We start from the raw sequence: 25,678 nt of genomic DNA, 5'->3' as shown, positions 1-25,678 counted from the left end.
CTTCAACATTATGCACATAGAGGGCAGACTGGCCAAGCATTTCACAAATGAATCGCATTCATCATTGGAGGATTGCTTGATTATTGCAAATCCATTACCACCATTAAGCCACGATCTGCTGATTCCAGTCCTAATTTAGCACGGAATACAAAATACACCTCCTGCAGTCACTGTACATAAAGGTTTGCAATTTATGATTTTAGAATATGAGACAAATTACATAGTTGACCTGTATTCACTGAGTAACTGACTAAATAAGTAGGTCAAGAAGGAATTAGGAAAACTGGATTATCTACTCCTAAATAATAGACTTAGTTATCAAGGGATTGTGACAAATATATGCGAAGTTTTCCTATCTCCAAATCATTACTGTGTTTACAAAGCATCATCTCAAATCTTTTAAAAGTATGCTAAAATGAGATTTAGTAGTATATCCTAAAATTTGCATTTACTTTTTAATAAAAAGATGACTAACATTGGAGATGTTAAAATATACATTTACCCCAAAGGCATTTGTTAACTTCTATATGGATGAAAAAGTAAAATTATCATATTTAGAATGCACAATAAATATTCATCATCTGATCAAATGTTGATAGTATATGAACCTTAACCTTCCCAGAAGGAAAGTGCTTAGTGGTACAGACTAATGAGTTTTACATAGATGTCTTCTTCCAGCATCTCATAAGGGGCTTATATTTAAAAAGTAGTCTTTAATACATAATAAATAATTCTTTAATAAAAGACATCATTTTTTTATGAGGTGTCACTGCATTCATGAAACTTAGAAAAAATGCTTAGAATGGATTTCTGCATCAGATGACTCAGAAGAATGAAATTTGATAATCTGCTGAATAACATCTGTACATACATGAAGCCTATGAGAGAATCAAATACATGGAAACCAGTTAACGAAAATAAAACCAAGGCTACACATGTACAGCTCTTAGGAATAAATATTTCTTTCCTTTGTTGCTTTTTTCTTTATTTTAGGCAGACAAACATTTCTATCTTCTTTTCAGTTCAGCCAGTAAACATAACTCGAGTTAAATGATGGTATGAAATTAGGGACTTTATTTGACTGTATTTTGTACTTTGGTCTTACACTAAACTTGCATATAAGATACACAGAAATGCCTAGAAAAGGTTAAGCAACATGTCCAATTACCACAATTAATAACAAAGGCAAAATATGAACACATACTTTAAAAAATGATTATGCTATCCAAAAAGCACTTTTATATCTTCAGTCCTTGGTTAACAGTGAGTTTAATGTTTTTATACACTGTCTTCTCTAGCTTGTTCATTGAAAGCTAGAAGGTGAGCAATTCTATAAACAGTAAATGCTCAGTCTAATATGGCAGAATCCAGGAGTAATAATGAACACATTCAGTAAATGGTATGGCATAGACACCAAGGAATCAGAATAGACTCCTCACCTTTTAGAATAGACTTACTTTGGGTAGAATCTCTTATGTTTTATTACTAATTGGCCCTAAAATTTCTATTAAATTTGCATGGTTTTTGCTCAAGGAATTTGTTTCCTTATGAAAATTTATTTCCACATGTAGGTCAAAAATGTAATGAAAAATATCATGGCTGGATTGCAACAAACCAACAGTGAAAAGATTCTCCTGAGCTGGGTCCGACAATCAACTCGTAATTATCCACAGGTTAATGTAATCAACTTCACCACCAGCTGGTCTGATGGCCTGGCTTTGAATGCTCTCATCCATAGTCATAGGTAAGAAGATTACTGAGACATTAAATAACTTTTAAAAGTGGTGATTTAGACTCTGATGACATGTTTTTCCCCAGTACGGTTCCAGATCATGTCCTACTTTACAACATGTTATGTACGTTGACCACATTGATCTAACATTCCATTGGAATGAACTAATTAAGAATATTTTCCTGTGTTTTATGTGATACGTATAATTTAGTTGTTGAAATACTAACATTAATGGAGCATGAAATTGGTTATGTTAGAGGGTTTGACATTGGGACTCCCAGAAAATGCAGGTTGTATTCTAACTTTGCTGAGAACGGGGTTAGTCTTTTTATACAGATAATGTGTTTGTGTAAGCCTAAACTATACAGCTAAAAATGGTTCTAGATCTCATGTGCGTAGTTGTAGTTAAATTAATTACCATCATCAGATAAATAGTGTGGAGAAAGAAACATCTGTCTTATCAGATACACACACAGATAACAAACATCATAAAGTCCTGTATACTTTGTTCTAGTTCAGGGTCATAAGACGCTCAGAACATTTTAGCAACCAAGACAAAGAGCAGAACACAATTAATTCTACGACGTAGTGTTCAGAATACCAAAAGAAACAATTGCTCTGGAACAGCAAATCAATTGCTATAAAGCAAGAGAGCTTTTGTGGATCCTAATAAAAAGAACTCACTGTAATACAGTGAACCAAAGTCCTTAACTATATTCCATACAACATTATATTTCTTTTTCTTGAGATGAAAAACAAGTTTTTTTTTTTTTTGCTTGTGTAAAGCTCAGTAAATGAATTAATAACAGTTCAAGAAAAAGCAAAGCAGTTTAGGAAATACATATGTATATGTATACATACACTTATAGATACGATATATATACCATATATACTACACCATTTAGACTCTATGTATATATGTGTGTATATATGTATATATATACGTGTGTGTGTGCGCGTGTGTGTGTGTATTTGAGAGAGAGAGAGAGGGACTATAGTTACTCTATTTTGGTCTTCCTGTTACCCATTTCATTTACCCAACCCAGGGCTAAATGCATTGACTAATTAACTGTGTTTAAAATGACACTGGACTGCATCTTGCCTAATTTTCAGTGCAAGTTATGTTTTTTCACTTTGATTTTTTTTTTTTGACGACTCTACAATTTTCCTATGCCAATCCTGCTTCTAGAAAAGCTCAGAATATGAATTTTCTCTCTGGTAAAGCTCAGTCCAAGAGCAAACACACTTCAAATAAGCATCTTTGTCAGGTGTCTTGCTCCAGCTGGATTTAATTAACCCCATCCAGATTGGGTTTCCAGGTGAATTACTCAGCAACCTGATTTTAGAAAAGAGGCAGACATGCATTCAAATGTCATGTTAAGCACTGTTACCACATTGTTTACTGTATGACAGAAGAAAAATTTTCCACAGCTTCAATACAGTTAGATGAGAAGGGATAGAGACATTCGGTCTGTGTTTTAAGTCAATGCTCATTTATGCAGCCACTTGCTTCACACTAAGGGCCTGAAAATATTGATTTTGCTGTTCATGTACACATTTGCAGATGAGCAAAAATATCAAGGATCAGGCTATATGGTCCTTGTTGGCTCTCTAACATTTTCCCTTCAAGTGGAAGACTTCAATCCTGCAAACATGTTCACACTCTATATTTGTTAATATTCTATTTCATGATTTCTGAATACATTTGTAGGTAATACAGTAAACATACCCAGATTGCCCTGCTTTATCTGTCCCTGACCCACTCTTTCTCTGTCAAAATATCCTTATTTACATATTCTCTCCTGTCATACTGGATGAATCATCAGTAACTCTTTATGCATTACATGGTTACTTTTCAAGAGGTTCTTCACGGTTGTTTAATGCTCTTTCATGAATCATCTCCCCCTTTTTGTATTTGACAGATGTTCATATGCTTTAAAGAAAAAAAAAATGCTTGAACTTTCCGTTCCAAAGAGATTGTCATTGGCACACTTAGGAATGTCATGAGGTGCCCTGATTTCAATAATTGAGTGGCTCAACTATATAGAACAAAGACGTGGAGTTAATATAGAGCATAAGGATTGACTCAGGGTCATGGAAGTTAAAAGTTGTGTGATAAAACGCAAAGTCCACTACATTACCCTTCAAGGGAAGCCAGATTTCTACTTTTTGTGTTAAAACCCAATGATAATTGATTAGAAATATGTACAAGATGCAGATAAAATTACAATAACTCTAAAGTTTCAATTATCTTCCTAAATCCTTATTTTAGTGTATTACCACAGCAAATTAAAAGAATGGACACTAGAGTCAGGAGCGAAGGGAAAACAGAAACACAGTGTATCTTCATGACCCCAACCCTACTTTATCACATTTCAATTCTTAGATGCAGTCAGTGTCAGCTACTTGTACTTTGGTTCCTGATGGTTATAATAATATGTATGATAATGTTTCTACTTCTTGACAAACTAATTTCTAACAGTATAGGTATTTACTCCATAGTATGAAGCCCAGCCATATTACCTTTCATCCCCAGGTATTTCCTAATTTGATTACTTATAATCGTTTTATTCTTGTAATTTTTGCTTTTATTACATTAAATGGTATGAGTATACCTCTTTTTAAATTTTTACCAAGCTTAGAAAGCACCTTTTGACCAATATGAAAAGTGAGAAAATCATCATACATACTTACTCTCGCCTCTTCTCCACCTCCCATTTTGAATTATACTATGTTTGCATCAGTAGTATTTGTAACATTTATATCTGTTCTGTAAAGATAGGTGTTTTTGGCTTTCTGCAAATTGAAAATACATCACTGTTGTTTTATAAATATAATTAACATTACAGCAAAGTAATAGAAACGAATGTTTTTAAACAATTATGATTTTATAGACACCGTTCTAGGTAAAATATTCCATCAAGTTCCATGACATAGATGCTATCATTTTACCCATCTCACAAATAGATAAACTGAGTCATAGAGAGGTTATGTAATTTACCTAAAACTATTTGGCTAGTATGTGGTAGAACTAGGATTTAAATTTTACTATCCTAATCATGGTGTTGATTTTATTAAAAATCTGGTAATCCTTGGTTGCATAGTTCATAAATTATGGTCCAGGGTTAACATTAAATGCTGTGTGACTTTCCTCCATAGTTGGTTATTTTTACAATTTTTACGCATTTGAAAATCATAGATATTTATAATGTTAATTAATTTTTATGGTATAAAACAGTTCATTTTTAATGCTAGATGTGACCTCAAAGGCCATTTTGTGCAATGCTGCTTTTTTGAATGAAAATGCCAAAGCTCAAATAAATTACCTGACTTAGATGAGATGTCCACACACTCAGGTGGTTAGTTAGTGGCCAAGGAAAAGGGGAAGACAAGGGAAAACAGCAAGAATACATAAGCAATGCTCTTTTTGCTCATCATACTCATTTCAACCTTGTATATTATGCTGCAGATGAGAAAACTAGTTTCTCATATGTTCCCACCTGTGTTCTTTTTCTACTCCCATTGCCTTTTTCTACTCCCATTGCCTACTCCCATTCTACAGAAAAAATGAAGATAAGGCAGAAGGGTGCATGGTGAACTTAAAAGTCCCCTAAATAGTCTACAATTTTAAAATTTTTAATATTTTTTTCATAAGGCATTTTACAATTTACAAATATGCTAGTTTCCATAAGCTTGTTAGCTGTTTGGGGTATTTTGGAATATATGGAGGGATTCGATTTCCTAATAAGTGTACAAAATTTTGGTGTATTAACCAGAGTAGAAGCAATTAAAGAAGAAACAAATCTGTACATTTATTTACATTTTTATTTTATTTTACTTTATTTTTGAGACAGAGTCTCACTCTGTTGCACAGGCTAGAGTGCAGTGGGCCAATCTTGGCTCACTGCAACTGCCGCTTCCCAGGTTCAAGCGATTCTACTGCCTCAGCCTCCTGAGTAGCTGGGACTACAGGCACTAGCCACCATGCCTGGCTAATTTTTGTATTTTAGTAGAGTCGGAGTTTTACCACGTAGTCTAGGCTGGTCTCGAAATCCTGGCCTCAGGTGACCCGCCTGCCTCGGCCTCCCAAAGGAGGGATTACAGGCGTGAGCCACCAAGCCTGGCCAAATTTGAATTACAGTTTTAGAAAATGACAGCTAACCTACCCTTGTAACTTTTTTTTTTTTTTTTTTTTTTTTGTCAAAGCAAGAGCTCTTAAACAGGAGTCCATTAACAGATTCAAATATCCTAAAATCGTATATAGATTCTGTTAACAGATATGGAGACTTATTTGTAGGAGTAGAAGTTTCATAGCTCTCAGCAGATTCTCAAAGGTGTCTGTGATTCAGAAAAGGTGAAGAACCACTTTACTAATGATTTCCAGTGCTGTTGGGATAAATTGTAACTCGTTAATAGCCGAGACCTTATGCAAACTCAACCAGTTTCGGTCTCTCAAACTTATCTCCCACCACTTCATACTTAGAATCTTCCAATGGAGCCAGGCCTGTGAGGTCTTGATTATCTGAGCATGTCTTGCTTTTTTCCTTCCCTAAGAACTTCAATTCTCTAGTGCTCACACAAGTTAGAATTCTGTTATCAATATATTTTTAATGCAAGCCCAAATGTCTATTTAATCCGCCTTTTAGCCTCAGAAAACTTTTTTGACCTCTTCAGATTTTACAAAACATTTTCTTACTGTCTGTGTTTTTTCACATTTAGAGTTTAATTAATTAATATGACTTCTTCATTTTCCTTGCTCATTAAATTTAAAATCCTTACGAGACAACTGCCTCTTACACTCCTTTGCGTTTTCTCTATTACCAAGTAACATGGTATGTATGTTGTATGTGCTCATCCATTCTCTCGTGTAGTTGATAAATATTTGTTGAGCCTTTATTATGTGTCAGGCTGGGTTTCCAGCAGTGAACCAAACAGGCAATAAAAGATTGTACATTCTAGTGGAAAAGAAAGATATAGAGATAAGTTTAATTAAATTATATAATATGTTAAATAGTAAGTGTTAATGAGAACAGTATAAAGCAGATAAGGAGAAAGAAAATAAGTGTATGTGAGTTTGATGTGAGGCATGCAATTTTCTTTTTCATTTATATATTTAGGAGACTGAGTTTTGCTGTCACCCAGGCTGGAGTGCAGTGGCACAATCATGGCTCACTACAGACACCCAGGCTCAAGTGATTCTCCAACCTCAGTCTCCTGAGTAGCTGGGACCACAGGGGCATGCCAGCACACTTGACTACTTGTTTTTTTTTAAAGTCATAGAGACCAGGTCTCACTATGTGGTTCAGGCTGGTCTCTAACTCCTGGCCTCAAGCAAATACTTCAGCCTCAGCCTCCCAAAGTGCTTGATTTACAGGTGTGAGCCAAGGCGCCTGGCTAGGATACAATTTTAGATAGGGCTTGGGCAGGGAAGAACTTTCCAGTGATGTGATTTTCGAGTAAAGACCCAATGGAAGTAAAGTAATGAGCCACGTTGATGTCTTCGAAAAGTGAATACAAATCCAAATGCAGAAAACTATGGATCCTGTTTATGGAATATGAGGAAAGAGACAAGAAATAAAATCAGGGAGTTAATAGGGACCTGGACCCTGTTCGACTTAGTAGATCACATGAAATATGTAATTTTCACTTCCCCTAAAGTAGAGATTTGAGAAGACGGATATGATGAAACATGTTAACAGATCACTCTGGCAAGTCTGCTGTGCGCTGATTAACACAGGCAAGAGTGAGAGAAGAGGGAACAGTTATGAGGCTATTGTGATAATTCATGCAAGATAAAATGGATTTTGGACTAGAAGGATGGCAGTGAGGATAGTCAGAAGCAGTCAAATTCTGAATACATTTTGAATTAAATGTTGTGTGAGAGCAAAATAGTCATTAAGGATGACTCCAAGGGTTTTCATCTGAGTAACTGCAATTTTAAGCATGTTGTTCATTATTGAGGAAGGGCGAACAGCAAGAAAAATAGATAGGTTTGGGGGAGTGTGATGAGGATAAATAGCAGAAGCTCCGTCCAGGACACTTGAAGCTTGTGATGACTAAATGGAGATAATGAGTATGCAGAAGAATCTATAATTTTGAGTTTAGGGAGGAGGTCTGGGTTAGAGATATAAAACTGGGCATTACCAGTAAATGACTGGTATTGAAATCCATGAGACTGGATGAGATAGATAAATTTTTGTTGCTCGGATAAGCTAGCGTAGATTATTTGTCGTCTTCAGGATTTCTTTTTTCCCCCACATCTTTACTGATGTATAATTAACAATACAAACGTTGTATGTGTTTAAGTATACAACCTCAGCAATTTTTTTGAGACAGGGTCTCACTCTGTTGCCCAGGCTAGAGTGCAGTGGCACGATTATGGTTCACTGCACCCTCAATCTTCCTGGGCTCAGGTGATCCTCCCACCTAAACCTCCTCCTGAGTAGCTGGAACTTGTAGGCATGTGACACCACACCCAGCTAGTTTTTCTTTTCTTTCTTTTTTTTTTTTTGTGGAGACAAGGTTTCACCAAATTATCTAGGCTGGTCTCGAACTTCTGGGCTCAAAGGATCTGCCTGCCTCCATCTCCCAAAGTGTTGAGATTACAGGTATGAGCCACCACACCCAACAAGATTTTCAATTAAAATTACAACTTGTTTAAATAGAAACGTTTTGAAGGGTAAATGAATTACACTCAAGCCTTAAGGACTATGGGGCATGGGTTGTCAATGAAAATTAAGCATGGAAGTAAATCTCATGGAACATTCTAGATTGATTTATATTTGTCTTTGTGTATGTGTGTATATGTATGTGTTTTAGGCCAGACCTGTTTGATTGGAATAGTGTGGTTTGCCAGCAGTCAGCCACACAGCGACTGGAACATGCATTCAACATCGCCAGATATCAATTAGGCATAGAGAAACTACTCGATCCTGAAGGTTGGTAAATTTCTGGACTACCACTGCTTTTAGTATAGTAGAGTTTAATGTTTTCATCCGAGACTTGTCATTTCTACACAAAATACAAAACTGCATATCTTAAGTTTTCCAGTACTCTAGATATATTTAAAATGTTCTGCTTTCTTGCACTATATTATGAATTGTCTTATTTAATTCTAGTTCTCAAAATACCAGTATCTAAAATTGCGGTGAAGACTTTGAGGAAAAAAGCCTTTAAAATGTATATGCCCTATGGATGCAGCACACTGCATTTGGAGTGTATCGACTCCAAATAATTATAAAAAGTTAATGTTTTGCTTATGCTACCAAGAGATTTGATAGAGTAATCAGCTATAATTAATTAGCTCCTCTTGCCAATTTCATTCATATACTCTATAAAAGGCAACATAGTTTACTATTTAAATCAGGAAATCTATTCCTGCCACTACTTCTGTTGTAATTTTTCACTCTGGGGAGATCCTCTGTTGGATGGTTATTCATTTTCTGCTTCTTTAGTTGATAGGCAGAAATGTATTTATGTTTTTACTATATTACACTTAAATAATGTTGACTCTTATCTCTGGTGCTACATAGTCATACCTTCCAGAGATAGCAATGACAGGGATAATAACATTGTGACCTCTACTCTTTTGCTTGCCCATGAAGTACACTTTTGCCATGCCAATTTTGAAATTGTAGCCTCTGTTCTCAATTCTTAAGGCTTTACAACACTGTAAATCAGAAGTTGGAAAAGTGAAGTCAGTGGGATTGAAGATGATATTTGGGTAGAAGCTGTTCTATAATAGAAGCTGATAATTAAATGTTTTTTTGAATATAGAATCAATTTCATCAATTCTAAAACAGGAGATCTTTCAATATTGATGGTAGGTCCCATCAAGAAAAGCTCAAAAATGACCCAGAAGATAGCCGTTTGCCAGTGAATGTATTATCAACCAGAATCTTAGTCCTCAGTTTTGCAGACACAGAAGCCTGATTGCCTCAGATCATCTAGCAGATCCATATTGGGGTGGGAGGAGTTAACTTTAAATAAGCTTAAAAAGTGATAGATAAATAAAAATGGAAATTCAGTAATTTTAAATGAGATATAACAAGTAGCAGAATACTCACGATTGACAAATATATTGCTTTTGATAAGCAAATGTACTTGGGAAAGCAAATTATAATAACACAAATGTTTGTGAAGTTGGAATCGGATTAAGTTGATTCAAAATGTTTCTTCTCCTTTGGATAATGCATGGCTGAGCATTGAATGTTGTAACCCCTTTTTATTGCTTCTGTACATGATAGTGTACCTCCTGTCCCTGCTTTTAGCTCTAAGGGAGAAACTGTATTAATCCTATGTCTTTAGTTTGCAGTATAGGGGAGGGTTACTTTACTATTGACTCCTAGTGCACATTTGTATGTTTTCTCTTAGTTCAGTGAGGTAGAAAGGGCAGGCGTAATGAAAATATGGACTTCAACCCCTGAGGATAAAGAGCTATAGTGTATGATTTTGAAAGATAAGTCTGTTAATATGTTTTTGTTTTTTATGGAATCACATATGGCGGTCAGTTCCCATCATTGGGGTGTATACTCTAGTTATTCTTGTGTGTGTCCTACCCTTTCATAAAACAGTAGGAGAAGGTTTAAAATAGATATTTTTCTTATTAAGTGACAAAATGGCTTTTGACTTCTAGTACTCCTTTGAACTTACGGAATAGGAGTGCCTAAATGGGCGTCCACATGATAATCAGAAAATAGGTCAATATATACACCTATGTATATACACTACCCGCAAAAAATTTAAGTAAATAAAAACAATTTTTAAAAGTACATTGACGAGCCTGTAATCAGAAAAAGTCAGGTACATGAATAGTGTATTTTATAGCTAAAAGAGTCTGGTATACCTAACTCCACATGCTCTCCTAACTGGGAAGTATATGTAGAAATGTATACTGTATAGCCTATAAGGTCACCATTTTACTGTTCCAAACTTCAACAATTTAAAATCAACAAAATGTAATATGAAATATGGACTGATTAATGAAGATCCAGCCACTGCTTATGGTCTCATTTTGCCAGTACAATCTCAGATCTGTAAAGCCTTTCTATTTATGGACTCTTCCAATTCAAAGAGCATCCTATCAATTAAACAGATTTCTTGTTTACTTGCGTAGAGGTGTTTATAGTATTCTCTGATGGTAGTTTGTATTTCTGTGGGATCAGTGGTGATATCCCCTTTATCATTTTTTATTGTGTCTATTTGATTCTTCTCTCCTTTCTTCCTTATTTGTCTAGGGGTCTATTTTGTTAATCTCTTCAAAAAAAAAATCTCCTGAATTCATTGATTTTTTTCATGTCTCTGTCTCCTTCAGTTCTGCTCTGATCTTAGTTATTTCTTGTCTTCTGCTAGCTTATGATTTGTTTGCTCTGGCTTCTCTAGTTCTTTCAATTGTGATGTGAGGGTGTTGATTTTAGATCTTTCCCACTTTCTCCTGTGGGCATTTAGTGCTATAAATTTCCCTCTAAACACTGCTTTAGCTGTGTCCCAGAGATTCTGGTACATTGTATCTTTGTTCTCATTGGTTTCAAAGAACTTCTTTATTTCTGCCTGAATTTTGTTATTTACCCAGTAGTTATTCAGAAGCAGGTTGTTCAGTTTCCATGTAGTTGTGTGATTTTGAGTGAGTTTCTTAATTCTGAGTTCTAATTTGATTGCACTGTGGTCTGAGAGGCTGTTACGATTTTCGTTCTTTTGCATTTGCTGAGGAGTGTTTTACTTCCAATTATGTGATCAATTTTAGAACAAGTGTGAGGTAGTGCTGAGAAGAATGTATGTCCTGTTGATTTGGAGTGGAGACTTCTGTAGATGTCTCTTAAGTCCTGAACATCCTTGTTAATTTTCTGTCTCATTGATCTGTCTAATGTTGACAGTGGGGTGTTAAAGTCTCCCACTATTACTGTGTGAGAATCTAAGTCTCTCTGTAGGTCTCTGGTAACTTGCTTTATGAATCTGGGTGTTCCTGTATTGGGTGCATATATATTTAGGATAGTTAGGTCTTCCTATTGCATTGATCCCTTTTCCATTATGTAATGACTTTCTTTGTCATTTTTTATCTTTGTTGGTTTAAAGTCTATTTTATCAGAGACTAGGATTGCAGCCCCTGCTTTTTTTTGCTTCCCACTTGCTTGGTAAATCTTCCTCCATCCCTTTATTTTGAGCCTATGTGTGTCTTTGCATGTGAGATTGCACTCCTGAATACAGCACATCGATGAGTCTTGACTCTTTATCCAGTTTGCCAGTCTGTGTCTTTGAACTGGAGCATTTAGCCCATTTACATTTAAGGTTAATATTGTTATAGGTAAATTTGATCCTGTCATTGTGATGCTAGCTGATTATTTTGCTTATTAGTTCATGCAGATTCTTCATGGTGTTGATGGTCTTTACAATTTGGTATGCTTTTGCACTGGCTAGTACTGGTTTTTCCTTTCCATATTTAGTGATTCCTGAAGGAGCTCTTGTAGGGCAGGCCTGGTGGTGACAAAATCTCTCAGCATTTGCTTGTCTGTAAAGGATTCTGTTTCTCCTTCACTCATGAAGCTTAGTTTGACTGGATATGAAATTCTGAGTTAAAAATTATTTTAAGAATGTTGAGTATTGGTTCCCACTCTCTTCTGGCTTATAGGGTTTCTGCAGAGAGATCTGTTGTTAGTCTGAGGGGCTTGCCTTTGTGGGTAAGCCGACCTTTCTGTCTGGCTGTCCTTAACATTTTTTCCTTCATTTCAACCTTGGTGAATCTGACAATTATGTGTGCTGGGGTTGCTCTTTTTGAGGAGTATCTTTGTGGTGGTCTCTGTATTTCCTAAATTTGAATGGTGGGCTGTCTTGCTGGGTTGGGAAAGTTCTCCTGGATAATATCCTGAAGAATGCTTTCCAACTTGGTTCCATTCTTGCCATCACTTTCCAGTATACCGATCAAACCTAGGTTTGGTCTTTTCACATAGTCCCATATCTTGTGGAGGCTTTGTTCATTGCTTTTCATTCTTTTTTCTCTAATCTTCTCTTCACACTTTATTTAATTAAATTGATCTTCAATCTCTGATATTCTTTCTTCTGCTTGATTGAGCTATTGATACTTGTATATGCTTCATGATGTTCTTGTGCTGTGTTTTTCAGTTCCATCAGGTCATTTATGTTCTTCTCTAAACTGGTTTGCAATTTGTCTAACCTTTTTTCAAGGTTCTTAGCTTCCTCGCATTGGGTTAGAACATGCTTCTTTAGCTTGGAGTTTATTACCCACCCTTCTGAAGCCTACTTCTGTCAATTCGTCAAACTCATTCTCCGTCCAGTTTTGTTCTCTTCCTGGTAAGGAGTTGTGATCCTTTGGAGGAGAAGAAGTGTTCTCTTCTTTGGAATTTTCAGCCTTTTTGTGCTGGTTTTTCCTCATCTTTGTGGATTCATCTACCTTTGGTCTTTGATGTTGGTGAACTTCAGATGGGGTTTTTGTGTGAATGTCCTTTTTGTTGATGTTGATGCTGTTCCTTTCTGTTTGTTAGTTTTCCTTCTAACGGGTCCCTCTGCTGCAGGTCTGCTGGGGCTTGCTGGAGGTCCACTCCAGACCCTGTTTGCCTGGGTATCCCCAGCAGAGACTGCAGAACAGCAAAGATTGCTGCCTGTTTATTCCTCTGGAAGCTTCGTCCCAGAGGGGCACCTGCCAGATGCCAGCTGGAGCTCTCCTGTATGAAGTGTCTGTCAACCCCTGCTGGGAGGCATGTCCCAGTCAGTAGGCACGGGAGTCAACCCACTTGAGAAAGGCAGTCTGTCCCTTAGCAGAGCTTGAGTGCTGTGTTAGGAGATCCGCTGCTCTCTTCAGAGCCAGCAGACAAGGACGTTTAAGTCTGCAAAAGCTGTGCCCACAGCTGCCCCTTCCCCTCCCCCTTCCCCTTCCCCCAGGTTCTCTGTCCCAAAGAGATGGGAGTTTTATCTATAAGCCCCTGACTAGGGCTGCTGCCTTTCTTTCAGAGATGCCCTGCCCAGATAGGAAGAATCTAGAGAGGCAGTCTGGCTACAGTGGCTTTGCTGAGATGCAGTGGGCTCTGCCCAGTTTGAACTTTCCAGCGACTTTGTTTACACTGTGAGGGGACATCGGCCTACTCAGGCCTCAGTAATGGTGGACGCCCCTCCCTCCACCAAGCTGGAGCCTCAGGTCAGCTTCAGACTGCTGTGCTGGCAGCGAGAATTACAAGCCAGTGGATCTTAGCTTGCTGGGCTCCGTGGGGGCTGGATCTGCTGAGATAGACCACTTGGCTCCCTGGTTTCAGCCCCCTTTCCAGGGGAGTGAATGTTTGTCTCGCTGGTGTTCCAGGCACCACTGGGGTGTTAGACTCCCACATAATAATGGTGGGAGACTTTAACACCCCACTGTCAATATTAGATCAACAAGACAGAAAATTAACAAGGATATTCAGGACTTGAGCTCAGCTCTGGACCAAGCAGACCTAATTGACATCTACAGAAGTCTCCACCCTGAATCAACAGAATGTACATTCTTCTCAGTACCACATCACACTTATTCTAAAATTGATCACATAATTGGAAGTAAAACACTCCTCAGCAAATGCAAAAGAATGAAAATCATAACAGTCTCTCAGGACACAGTGCAATCTAATTAGAAGGCAGGATTGAGAAACTCAAAAGCACACAGCTATATGGAAACTGAACAAACCTGCTCCTGAATGACTACTGGGTGAATAATGAAATTCAGGCAGAAATAAAGAAGTTCTTTGAAACCAATGAGAACAAAGATACAATGTACCAGAATCTCTGGGACACAGCTAAAGCAGTGTTCAGAGGGAAATTTATAGCACTAAATGCCCACAGGAGAAAGTGGGAAAGACACCCATCAACCTGTCATCTGTGTTAGGTATTTCCCCTAATGCTATCACTCCCCTAGCTCCCCACCCCACAAAAGGTCCCAGTCTGTGATGTTCCACTGCATCCATGTGTTCTCGTTGTTCAACTCCCATTTATGAGTGAGAACATGCAGTGTTTGGTTTTCTGTTCCTGTGTTAGTTTGTTGATGTGTGTAGCAAACCACCATGGCATGTGTATACTTATGTAACAAACTTGCACATTCTGCACATGTATCCCAAAACTTAAAGTATAATGTAATAAAAAGTTTCTTAAAGTTTACTTATGGCTGTAAATGAGATGAGGATTCAGCGTAAGTCTTGTATTTTTAAAATATGCGAATTCTTGCCATTGTTAGGGAAACCCCCAAATACACATTTATACATTTTTGCCCAGCATTTTTCAAGAGATAATCTCAGTGATGATTCAAAGAAAAAAATAAGTATTAAGTAAATCATAAGAATTTTTATTTACTGATTTCTTAGTCACAAAAGACAGAATACCATCTCTTGAAGTCTCAGACTTAGAACACTCTCTTCAGTAGATTTTCCAGGCAAAATTCATGATTCATGCCTGTATAGTAATTGCTTTTGTGATGTTCATATTTTTATTTAACCAGATATTGGTTCTTTAGCTTATGCATGATGTCGGCTAATCTCCAAAGAAATTTCATTTTAAATCTGTTATGCTCCTTAGGAGAATAATGAAACATTTGGGGAGAATTTTATTTTTGGGGGATTGAAGCTATATTTGGTTTAAAAAATAACTGCCAAATAATGCTTTGAGAATTTTAAACATATGCTTTGTTGATGGAATTGCTTTATAAATTAAGAAGTCATTGAAACATTGTATAATTTCATATATAGAATTCGATATACTTTGTTTGGCCTTAACTGGTGTTTTGAGGCCTGAGGTTTGGTTTTAAGTGGAATTGCCTTTTAAAATGAGTAGCAGTAGGCATTAGCATAAGCGATTTCAGGAGCTGTTTCTAGTGTGTTTAAATGTTAGCATATGCAAAAATAAGTACATCTAGGGTAAACTTAATAAATTATGTATGTTTATGCTCCCAGATAATAGGTATATCTCCTTAAAAATATTCTTTTGTGAATCAGACAAATTCACTTGCCATTATGATTTCTCTATAAGATAGTACACTCTACATGCGTTGGTCGTGGGTTTTCCTATACATTGTTTGTTTCTCTGGGTTTCAAACGTATTGGTTTCTTTGCCAGTCCAAAAAAAAAAAAAACCTCCCTGTATTGAGAGTGCTTTGTAAGCTTTCCCTTGTGAATAACAAAGTGAGGATGTCCTCTTTAAAGAAATTAAAAAAAAATAAAATCAGGGATAAAACATTGCATCTGTTCTAGATGTCTTTTGAATATTAGTGTAGAAAGTCATTTCCATTTAGGGTATGAAATATGATATGGAAATGCTCTTATTTATCAGGGTAACTTTAGAACAAAAATGAATAATGACAGTCACATTTGACCAAAAAAGAAAGAAGACTAGGACTCGAGAGAAATTTTTGTATCCTCAAAATGGCATTTACAAACCAGTTAGGGTTTGGTTTTAATCCACTTTATTTTGACTTCCTGAGAATGGTGACATGGATTCTATTTTCTGCTCGGCTAATTCCTGCATCACTCTTCAGTTGTTTTTATAGCCGCGTTTTCCAAGAATTAGCTCTGCCTATTGGAAAGTTTTACTCCTGGAGTGAATGGTTTCAGACTTGACTTTGTATGCATGCACGATTTTAACCTATAAAAATAATCATGGAGAGATATATAGAATTTGCTATAAAAGAGAAGAATATCTTTAAGGCCTCTTATGTTGGGTTTGGTATCAGTTGACTGAACCAAGGGCTGTTTTAACTTTTTACCACCTCTGCTGTAATCATCATATTTTGATACCATAATGGCAAGAAATGTTAATAAGTAGTTTACACTGGTTAAAATTGAGAGGGTTAATTCTCAGGAGGATTAGAGTTCATTTAAATAAATATTTTTGTGAACATAAACACTCGTTTTGTAACATTGAGTTTTTTTTTTTCTAGAACCTTGTTTTCAGAACCTCTAGTACCTTGTTTTCAGAAAATCTAATGCAATTGCAATATATTGGTGTTCCTTCTCTATATATGGTATTTCAACTAGAAATTATTACTGTAAATATTTCAGGCACTCCAGAGTAAAACTCGGCAGTTGAAAATGTATTTCCTAAGTATTTAAGAAAATATTTCACTGGCACTTATATGAATGAAAAATGGTCATTGCCTTTTTGATGACAAAGTAATATATACCAAATAGGTATGATACAGATGACTATATTAACATTCAGATATTATTGTAGCAACTTCCTCTTCCCTGATGGAGAACCTTGAAATTGCTCTTCATGACAAAAATTAAGACATAAATGTTAACACGTATTTCCCAGTGGCCTAAAAGAAGAGACATGAGAGTATTCCTATGTGTTCGCTTGATGTTCTGTCTTCTACATTTTTCTCAGTTCAGATACCATAAAAAACTGAGTATTTTCTGGGCAATTGGAACCAATCACTAATAAATGAAAGCAATTTTTGTTCTCCTTATCCATTTCAGTTGTTTAGATGATAAATAATGGCATGTAACTGTCCCAAATTCACCTACTTAGATAACAGAGACCTGAAAAATATTAAATATGGTATTTGTGTGTGCACGCACCTGGCCTGAATTTACGCTTTATAACAAATTGTGGTATTTTCTACCAGTCTTTCACATTCTTCTATGATTTGTCACCATTTTAACTTTATGGAAAATAGCCAATTTATGATATCTAGCTCACCTAGGAACTCATTTGTTAAAGTATGCTTAAGTAAGAGCTTCTTACTCATTTGGGGAATTTAAATAATGAACTATAATCATGTGATTGAAGATTTGCATTATGGGTTAGGTTCTATGCCAAATTTGTTCAGAAACACTTAAATATAATTCTTACCTAGATAACTGAGAATCTCTTTAGTTGCCTTACCAGGATTATTTTCCCAACTTTTTTTTTTTTCTAATTATGGGGGAAATATAACATTTTTGGCCTATACAGTGACATTAAATGATTTTTGAGTGATTGACAAGACATTAATAAATTATTTAAATAATGAGAAATGCAGCCATGAGGTTCTAATGCTAAATGGTATATAATAGATATTTTGTGGCTGGTTTTCCTAGGTATATCATCACAATGAGTTCATGAGACTAAAGAAAATATATTAAAACATTTATTGATATTAGTTAATTTTATTGAATTTCAGCTATGCAGAAATACATGAGATATTAGGTTTGATTCAGAAAAATGTTCTGTAGTTGATATCTGTGTTGCTTACCGCAGAATATTGCCTTGGCAAAAGCATTTTGACTATTCTAATAATGATGGTAAATGAGAATAAAATGGCATAAGTAGTTTAAAATTTTCTACGTGATTTTAAGTCGGTGATAATGTTTGAGCGTAATGTATATTTTGCTGATAGTTGGAAAATTTACTTCACTGTCTTCAAAATGGAGTTAACTGTGTTTCATAAATAATTATAAGTGATATCACAGGGCTGAGTGCAATGGCTGACACCTGTAATCCCAGCACATTGGGAGGCCAAGGCAGGAGAATTGCTTTAGGCCCGGAGTTCAAGGCTGTGGTTAGCTATGATTGTGCCATGACACTCCAACCTAGGCAAAAGAGCGAGATCCTGCTCCCCACCCCACAAAAAAAAAAAAAGTAAGACATCACAGAACCTGCAAATGAATAGCCAAAAACCACAAAACTGGGTACTGGGAAAATAGATATTAGGTTGGTACATATGTTTTCCAAAGAAATAATTTCTATGTATAAAATGCATGTGACGTTTTATAGCCGGAATATAAAATAATGAAAACATACTATTTTAGAAGACTATTTGAGTAAAATAATGATAAACTCTAAAGTCTTGGTTGATGCCATTTAAATCTTAGGGAAATTTAATTCTCATACAATAGGATTTATTTCTTGCAGAGGGAAACCAGAAGCTTTACAGTTGTCTGGTGATTTTATTTTAAAGTAATAAGCTATCCTGTTAGATTTATTCTCTTTTTAGAACATTTTTATTGATACATAACATTTTACATATATGTACATGTGATACTTTGCTACATGCCCTGAATGTGTAACGGTCAAGTCAGTGTGTTTGGGGTATCATTACTTTGAGTATTTATCATTTTTATGTGCTGTGAACATTTCAAGTTCTCTCAGCTACTTTGAAATGTACATCATATTGTTGCTAACTCTAGTCACCCCTTTCTACTGTTGAACATTAGAATATATACTTTTCAACCAACTATATGTTTGTACCTATTAAATAACCCCTCTCTATATTCCCTTCCTACCCTTCCTAGCCTCTCGTATACTATACTCTCGGTTTCCATGAGAACAACTGTTTTTTACACCTATATATGAGTAAGAACATGTAAAATCTGTTTATCTTTGCCTGGATTGTTTCACTTAATAACCTGCAGTTTCATTCATGTTGGTGCAGATGGATGAAGAGTATTCCACTGTGTATATGTAACACATTATCTGTTTGTTCTCTAAGTGACACTTAATTTGCTATTATAAGTAGTGCCTCAATAAACATGAAAGTACGGGTATGCCATGCATATATTTTTCCTGATAGTTAGAAAAGTATATGATTGCTTTCCCTTTACATAAATACTTATTAGTGGGATTGCTGACACTTATCGTATTTCTATTTTTAGTTTTTTGAGAAATCTCCTCCATACTGTTTTCAATAGTGGCTATACTAACTTATATTTTGAACTACAACAACGTATTAAGAGTTCCCTTTTCGTTGCACCTCATCAACATCTGTTATTTTCTTGTCTTTTTAATAGTCATTCTAACTGGGACAAGATGATAATTGATCATGGCTTGATTTGCATTTCCCTAATGATTAGTGATGTTGAGCATTTTTTCATATACCCATTGGTCATTTGTCTTCTGAGAAACATCTATTCATGTCCTTTGTCTATTTTAATGTGATTTTATTTTTACTGTCAAATTGTTTGAGATCCTTGTATATCCTAGATATTAGTCTCTTGTCTGAATAGTTTACAAATATTTTCTCCCATTCAGCAGGTTGTCTCTTCACTCTTTTGAGTTGCTTCCTTTGTTGTACAGAAGCTCTTTCATTTATTACAGTCCCATTTACCTATTTTTGTTTTTGTTGCCTGTGCTTCCGAGGTCGTAACCATATGATCTTTGCCTAGACCAAGTTCTGCCTTGTTTTCCCTATGTTTACCTCTTGTAGTTTCAGTTTTTGGTCTTACCTTTAAATCCTTAATCCATCTTGAGCTGATTTCTCTAATATGGTGAGAGACAGGGATCCAGCTTCATACTTGTGCATCTGACAATCCAATTCTCAGCACCATTTGAGGAGGACGTCCTTTCCCCCAATGTATGTTCTTGATGCTTTAGTCAAAAATAAGTTGGGTGTAAATAAGTGGATTTAATTCTGAGTTTTCTAATCTATTCCGTTGTTCTATATGTCTGTTTTTGTACCAGCACCTTGCTGTTTTGTCAAGTAGTGTGATTCATAAAACTTTGTTCTTTTTGCTCAGGATTGGTTTGGCTATTCAGACTCTTCTGGTCCCATACACATTTTATGATCACTATTTTTCCATTTCTGTATTCTGATAGCAACTGCATTATTCAATGTAGAATGCTTTGAGTAGAATGATCATGTTAATAACATTAATTCTTCTGACCCATAAACGTGGAATGACTTTCCATTTATTGGTGTACTCTTCAATTTGTTTTGTCAGTGTTTTGTATTTTACATGGATCTTTCCCTCCTGTGTTAAATTTATTCCTAGGTATTATTTCCAGCCATTGTAAATAGGTTTGCCTTCTTGATTTCTTCCTCAGCCAGTTCATTATTGGTATATAGAAATGCTACTGAATTTTGTGTGTTGATTTTTGTATCCTGCAACTTTACTAAATTTATTTATCAGATCTGAGAGCTTTCTGGTGAAGGTTTAGCTTTTTCTAGCTGTAAATTATTAGCAAAGAGCAATAATTGGACAACGATTTCTCCTGTTGGGATGCCTGTATTTCTTTCTCTTACTTGATATCTCTGGCTAGGACTTTCAGTAGTATGTTGAAAAAGAGTGCTGAAAGTGGGCATCCTTGTCTTGTTCCAGTTTTATAGGGAAACGTTTTTCAGCTTTTCCCCATTCAGTTTGATATTACTTGTAGGTTTGTCATATATGGTCTTTATTATGTTAATACATGTTTTTTTTGTATGCCTAATTTGTTGAGAGTTTTTATCATGAAAGGATGTTAAATATTATGAAAGGTTCTTTTGTGTCTATTGAAAGGATGTTTTCTGTTTTTCATTCTCTTGATGTAATATATCATATTTATTGATTTATGTATGGTGTATCATTGGGATAAATTCCACTTGACGATACATTTTTATATTCTATTGGATTTTGCTAGCATTTTGTAGAGAATTTCTACATCAGTGTTCATCAGGGATATTGGCCTGTAGTTTTTGTTGCATAATTTTCTGGGTTTGGCATCAGGGTAATGCTGGCTTTATAGAATGAGATAGGGGGAATTCCTTCCTCTTCAATTTTTTTTGGAACACTTATAGGAGAATTGGTAAAGTTTGGTAGAATTCAGCAGTAAAAACATCTGGTCCTGGACTTTGTTGGGAAACTTTTTAATATTACTGATTCAAGCTCATTACTAATTACAGGTCTGTTCAGATTTTCTATTTCTTCTTGATTCGACCATGGTTGGTTGTATGTGTCCAGGAATTTATAAATTTCCTCTAGATTTTTAGTTTATTAGTTTACAGTTGATCATTATAGTCTCTGAACTTTTCCTATGTATGGTATCAGTTGTAATGTCTCCATCTTCATTTATGATTTTGAGTCTTTTTTTTCTTGGTTAGTCTAGCAAGTGCTTTATTTTCATCTTTTCAAAAATCAAACTTTTCATTTCATTGATATTTGTTTTTTTTTTACTCTCTATTTTCTGGAGTTTTGCTCTGATTTTTAGGATTTTCATCCTACTAATTCTGGGTTTGTTTTTTTTTTCTTTGACTAGCTCCTTGAAGTACATTGTTAGATTGTTTGAAATACTTCAACATTTTTGATGTGAGCATTTTTTCTGTATACATCCCTCTTAGCACTGCTTTTGCCATATCCTGTAGGTTTTATTATATTTTGATACTCATTTGTTTCAATAATTTTTTGAAAACATTTCCTCAATTTTCTTCCTTGACCCAAAGGTGATTCAGGAAGACGTTGTTCAATTTCCATGCTTTTGTACAGGTTCCAAACTTTCTCTTTTTCTTATTTCTTTGTGTTTTGAAAAGATACTTGAGATGATTTTGATGTTTTATAAATTCATTAAGGCATATTCTGTCATAACATATGGTCTATCCTGAAGAATGTTCTGTGTGCTTATGAGAAAAAAAAAGTGTGTATGACTGTTGAATGAATTGTCCTATAAGTGTCTGTTAGGTCTATTTGGTCTAAGGAGCAATTTCAGTCCAAGGTTGTTTTTTTTTTTTTTTTTTCTAAATGATCTAATGCTGAGAGGGGTATTGAAGTCCTCAGGTATTACTGTATTGGCATCTAGCTCTCCCTTTAGATCTAATACTTGCTTTATATATCTGGGAGCTCTGGTGTTGCATGTATGTATGTTAAGAATTGTTATATACTCTTGCTAAACTTATCCCTTTATCGTTATATAATGACCTTATTGTTTCTTTTTACTGTTTTTGACTGAAAGTCTGTTTTATGTAAGCATAGCTACTGCTGCTCACCTTTGTCTTTGGTTTGCATAAAATAACCTTTTCCATCCCTTTACTTCAAATCTATATGGGTCTTTACAGGTGAAATAGGTTTATTTTAGGCAGCATATTTTTGGGTTATGCATTTTTTAATCCATTCTGCCATTTTAAATCTTTGATGTGGAATGTTTAATCAATTTACATTGAACATTATTACTGACACGTGAGGGCTTATTCCTTTCATTTTATTAATTGATTTATAGTTGTTTTGAATATTTTTTGTTCTTTTTTTCTCTCATCATTATAGTGTGGTATTCTGTAGTGGTAACATTTGAGTAATTTTTATTCATTTTTTTGTGTGTTTGCTGTACTAGTTTTTATATTTTTATGTGTTTTCATAATGGTAGTTGCCATTCTTTCACTTCCAGGTATAGGACTCCCTTAAATGTTTCTTGTAAGGCCAGTATCGTGGTGATAAATTTCCGCAGCTTTCACTTGTCTAGGAACTATTTTATTTCTCCTTGATTTATGAAGGATAACTTGGCCGGGTAGAGTATCCTTGGCTGGCAGTTGGTTTCTTTCAGCATGTTTAATATAACATCCCGTTCTTTTCTGCCCTGTAAGGTTTCTTCTGAGAAATCCACTGTTAATCTGATGGAGGTTTCTTTATAAGTGGCTAGGTGCTTTTCTCTTGCTGTTTTTAGAATTCTTTTTGTCTTTGACTTTTGAGAGTTTGGCTGTAATGTGCCATAGAGAAGACATTTTTGAATTATATCCCTTTTTAGATCTTTCAGCATCCTGTATCTGGATGTCTAAATCTCTTGCTAGACTTGGGAAGATTTCATCTATTACTTTGTTAAATAGGCTTTCTAAACCTTTAGTTTTTCCTTTACCTTGTAGGACATAAAAACTGCAACCATTTCATGACTTCATGGTGCCATATATGTCACATAGGTTTTGTTCATTAAAAAAAAAAAATTTTGTTATTTTTTGTTTGAGTAGGTTATCTTAAAAGACCTGTTTTCACGTTCTGAAATTCTTCTGTTTTATCTAGTCTACTCTTCAAACTTTGGCTTTGATTCTGAATGTATATAGTAGTTTAGTTCCTGTATGATTTCTTTGAATGTAAACAGTATGGTGTCTGTAACTTCCTCAGTAGCTTAGGGGTGCAGTTGTTAGCAGAAGCTATGATGAAGTTTTGCTGGTGACTGGGACACCAAGCGGGCCAGTCTTTAGGCCCCAGTGGTGGCATTGGTGGGTTGAGCATGCCTGGCCTCAGAGCAGTGTACATTGGCATTGATGTTAGTCTGTCCAGGCAGGCCAACCCTTTGGCCTATAGGTGGCTTGGTTGGTTTGTCAAGAAAAGCATAGGTGGGCTGGGTTGGGTACACAGGTTCCCAGTCCCAGGGCAGCAAGCATGGTGTGGGTAACGGCAGTAGTGGGAGGGGTCCAACCCTCTGGAACGCAAGCAGTTCATGCTGGTGGTGGTGGTGAATGCAACTGGCAAGCCAGTTTCTAGGCCTGCAGATGGTGTATGTAGGTTGATGCTAGCTTTGGTGGTAGTGGAAGGTTGAGTGGGTCCAAATTCAGGCCCCAGGAAGACTAGTCAGGTGCCAATGGTGGTAAACTAGGCTGGGAGATTTCCAGGTCTCTAGACAAGTTTTCATGTACTGGGGAATTTGGAAGAGCAGGGCTGGGAAGACCTGTCCTCAGGACTCCTGGTGGTGCATGCAACCATTGGTTGTTGTAGTCGAGGGGCAAGATGCTCCCCAGATCCCTTGTGCAATGCTCAGGTGGAAGGCAGTGTTGGCTACACTGTGGCCCTGCTACTGGAAAGGGTAAGGTTGCTTTCCTCGGGAGCGGCCACAAGCAGTTGGCTGGGTAGCCTGTGCATCACTTGTGTCTCAACTCCACAGCAGTTCACAGTGACAGCATTTTCAGGCAGTGGAATTTGTCTTCAGTGTGCATGAAGTTGTGTGGCCACCCCTTTGTTGGGGAGGGAAGGGTTGCTGCCAGTGTTTCCTGCCTTGGCCCCAGCAGCTGCAGCCATGGGTGGGAAATATCATTGAGACTCCAGGAATGTGGAGATATGGGAGATGTTTAGTCCTGTCAGGACATTGACTGGTGGGGGCTGGGCTCTCAAAACCAAGCCATGTTGCAGCTGCTTAGGACTCTGAAGTTTGTGGGACCCAGCATGGGCTTCTGTGAAGTGATGCCTTTGCACAGTATCTAGACAGCTGTGTGTTAGTTTGCAGGCCCACATGGGTTGAGGGACTCTCCCTTGGCTAGCATTGTAAGAGTCTTGTACAAGAATGTGGACCCCTGTGTATCTAATTCTCTCCCCGTATTAGGGAGTCTCTCCAGGCTCCTAGCCAATTGCAGCTGGATAGACTGCATCATTTCCTTCTTTTTCCTTGCTGTTAGTGCTTTTCATTGCTTCCCTGTTGAATTTTAATGTTCTCTCTTAGTTAATATATTCAAAGTATATGATTATGTACTGGGTACTTTGGTTCCTCTCCATGGAAGAGGTGAGTAACAGATCCATCAGTTCAGTCATTCTGAAGCCCCAGATTTTTTGTCTTACGGCAATCGTGTTGGGTTAGTGGATCATATGCTATCCAGTTGAAAAGTGAGAAAACTGTTAAAACTATTAAATTATTAGGAATTTTATATATTATTACAATTGAATAAGGTGGTTGAAACCAGTGTTTTTACTTTTTGGAAATAATTATCCTGTAATACCATTCCTGTGAGATATCAATATTGCTGAATAAACTTTTGCTTCAAATCAAAGCATATTTTCCCCCTACATTTATTCTAACTTATCATCAGTGATATAAACTCAAATTTGCAAAGTTCCTTTTGGTAGAAGAGTGCAAAAGTTTAAGTAGGGCAGTCTTGTTCTAGATAATTTCCATACTTTATCTTACGTCTTGTACACAACAATTCCAGGAAAGTTCATCCTTATTTTATAAATGGAAAAAACTGAGGCTCCGAGAGCTTTATTAAAATCAAGATCACACAGCCAATAGATAACTGAGTTAGAATCAAATCCAGGATTATCTCTTTAAAGTCTGTGTTATTTCTCACAGGACTGTCCAATAAAATCAGTTACGGAAGCTTTATGGCAGCATTGGGATTGAAACTAGTATTTTATTTCACTGAGGATGGGCTGTAAAATCAGCAATTTTTAGAAGCTCAGTAAGTAAGAGTATCCTGCAGCTAATATAGAAACAACTACAATAGAACACTTGTTTTTGTGAGATATACGCCCTTTTAAAGGATAAGATCCAGAATCT

The 25,678-nt window shown here is 36.1% G+C and overlaps 1 protein-coding gene across 1 annotated transcript in view; it reads left to right on the top strand.

Annotated features, from left to right (window-relative positions):
- The window catches only part of DMD (dystrophin), a 2,044,437-nt gene that overhangs the window by 398,577 nt on the left and 1,620,182 nt on the right, over nt 1-25,678 (top strand). The window contains exons 6-7 of the mRNA XM_025371836.1: nt 1,572-1,744; nt 8,552-8,670. Coding sequence (XP_025227621.1) covers nt 1,572-1,744; nt 8,552-8,670 — 292 coding nt within the window. The remainder of the gene's footprint in view (nt 1-1,571; nt 1,745-8,551; nt 8,671-25,678) is intronic.

Source organism: Theropithecus gelada, chromosome X, assembly GCF_003255815.1.
Source record: "Theropithecus gelada isolate Dixy chromosome X, Tgel_1.0, whole genome shotgun sequence".
NCBI classification, from domain to species: domain Eukaryota; kingdom Metazoa; phylum Chordata; class Mammalia; order Primates; family Cercopithecidae; genus Theropithecus; species Theropithecus gelada.
The sequence above is the reverse complement of the archived record's forward strand: the minus strand, read 5'-3'. Positions and strand labels throughout refer to the sequence as shown.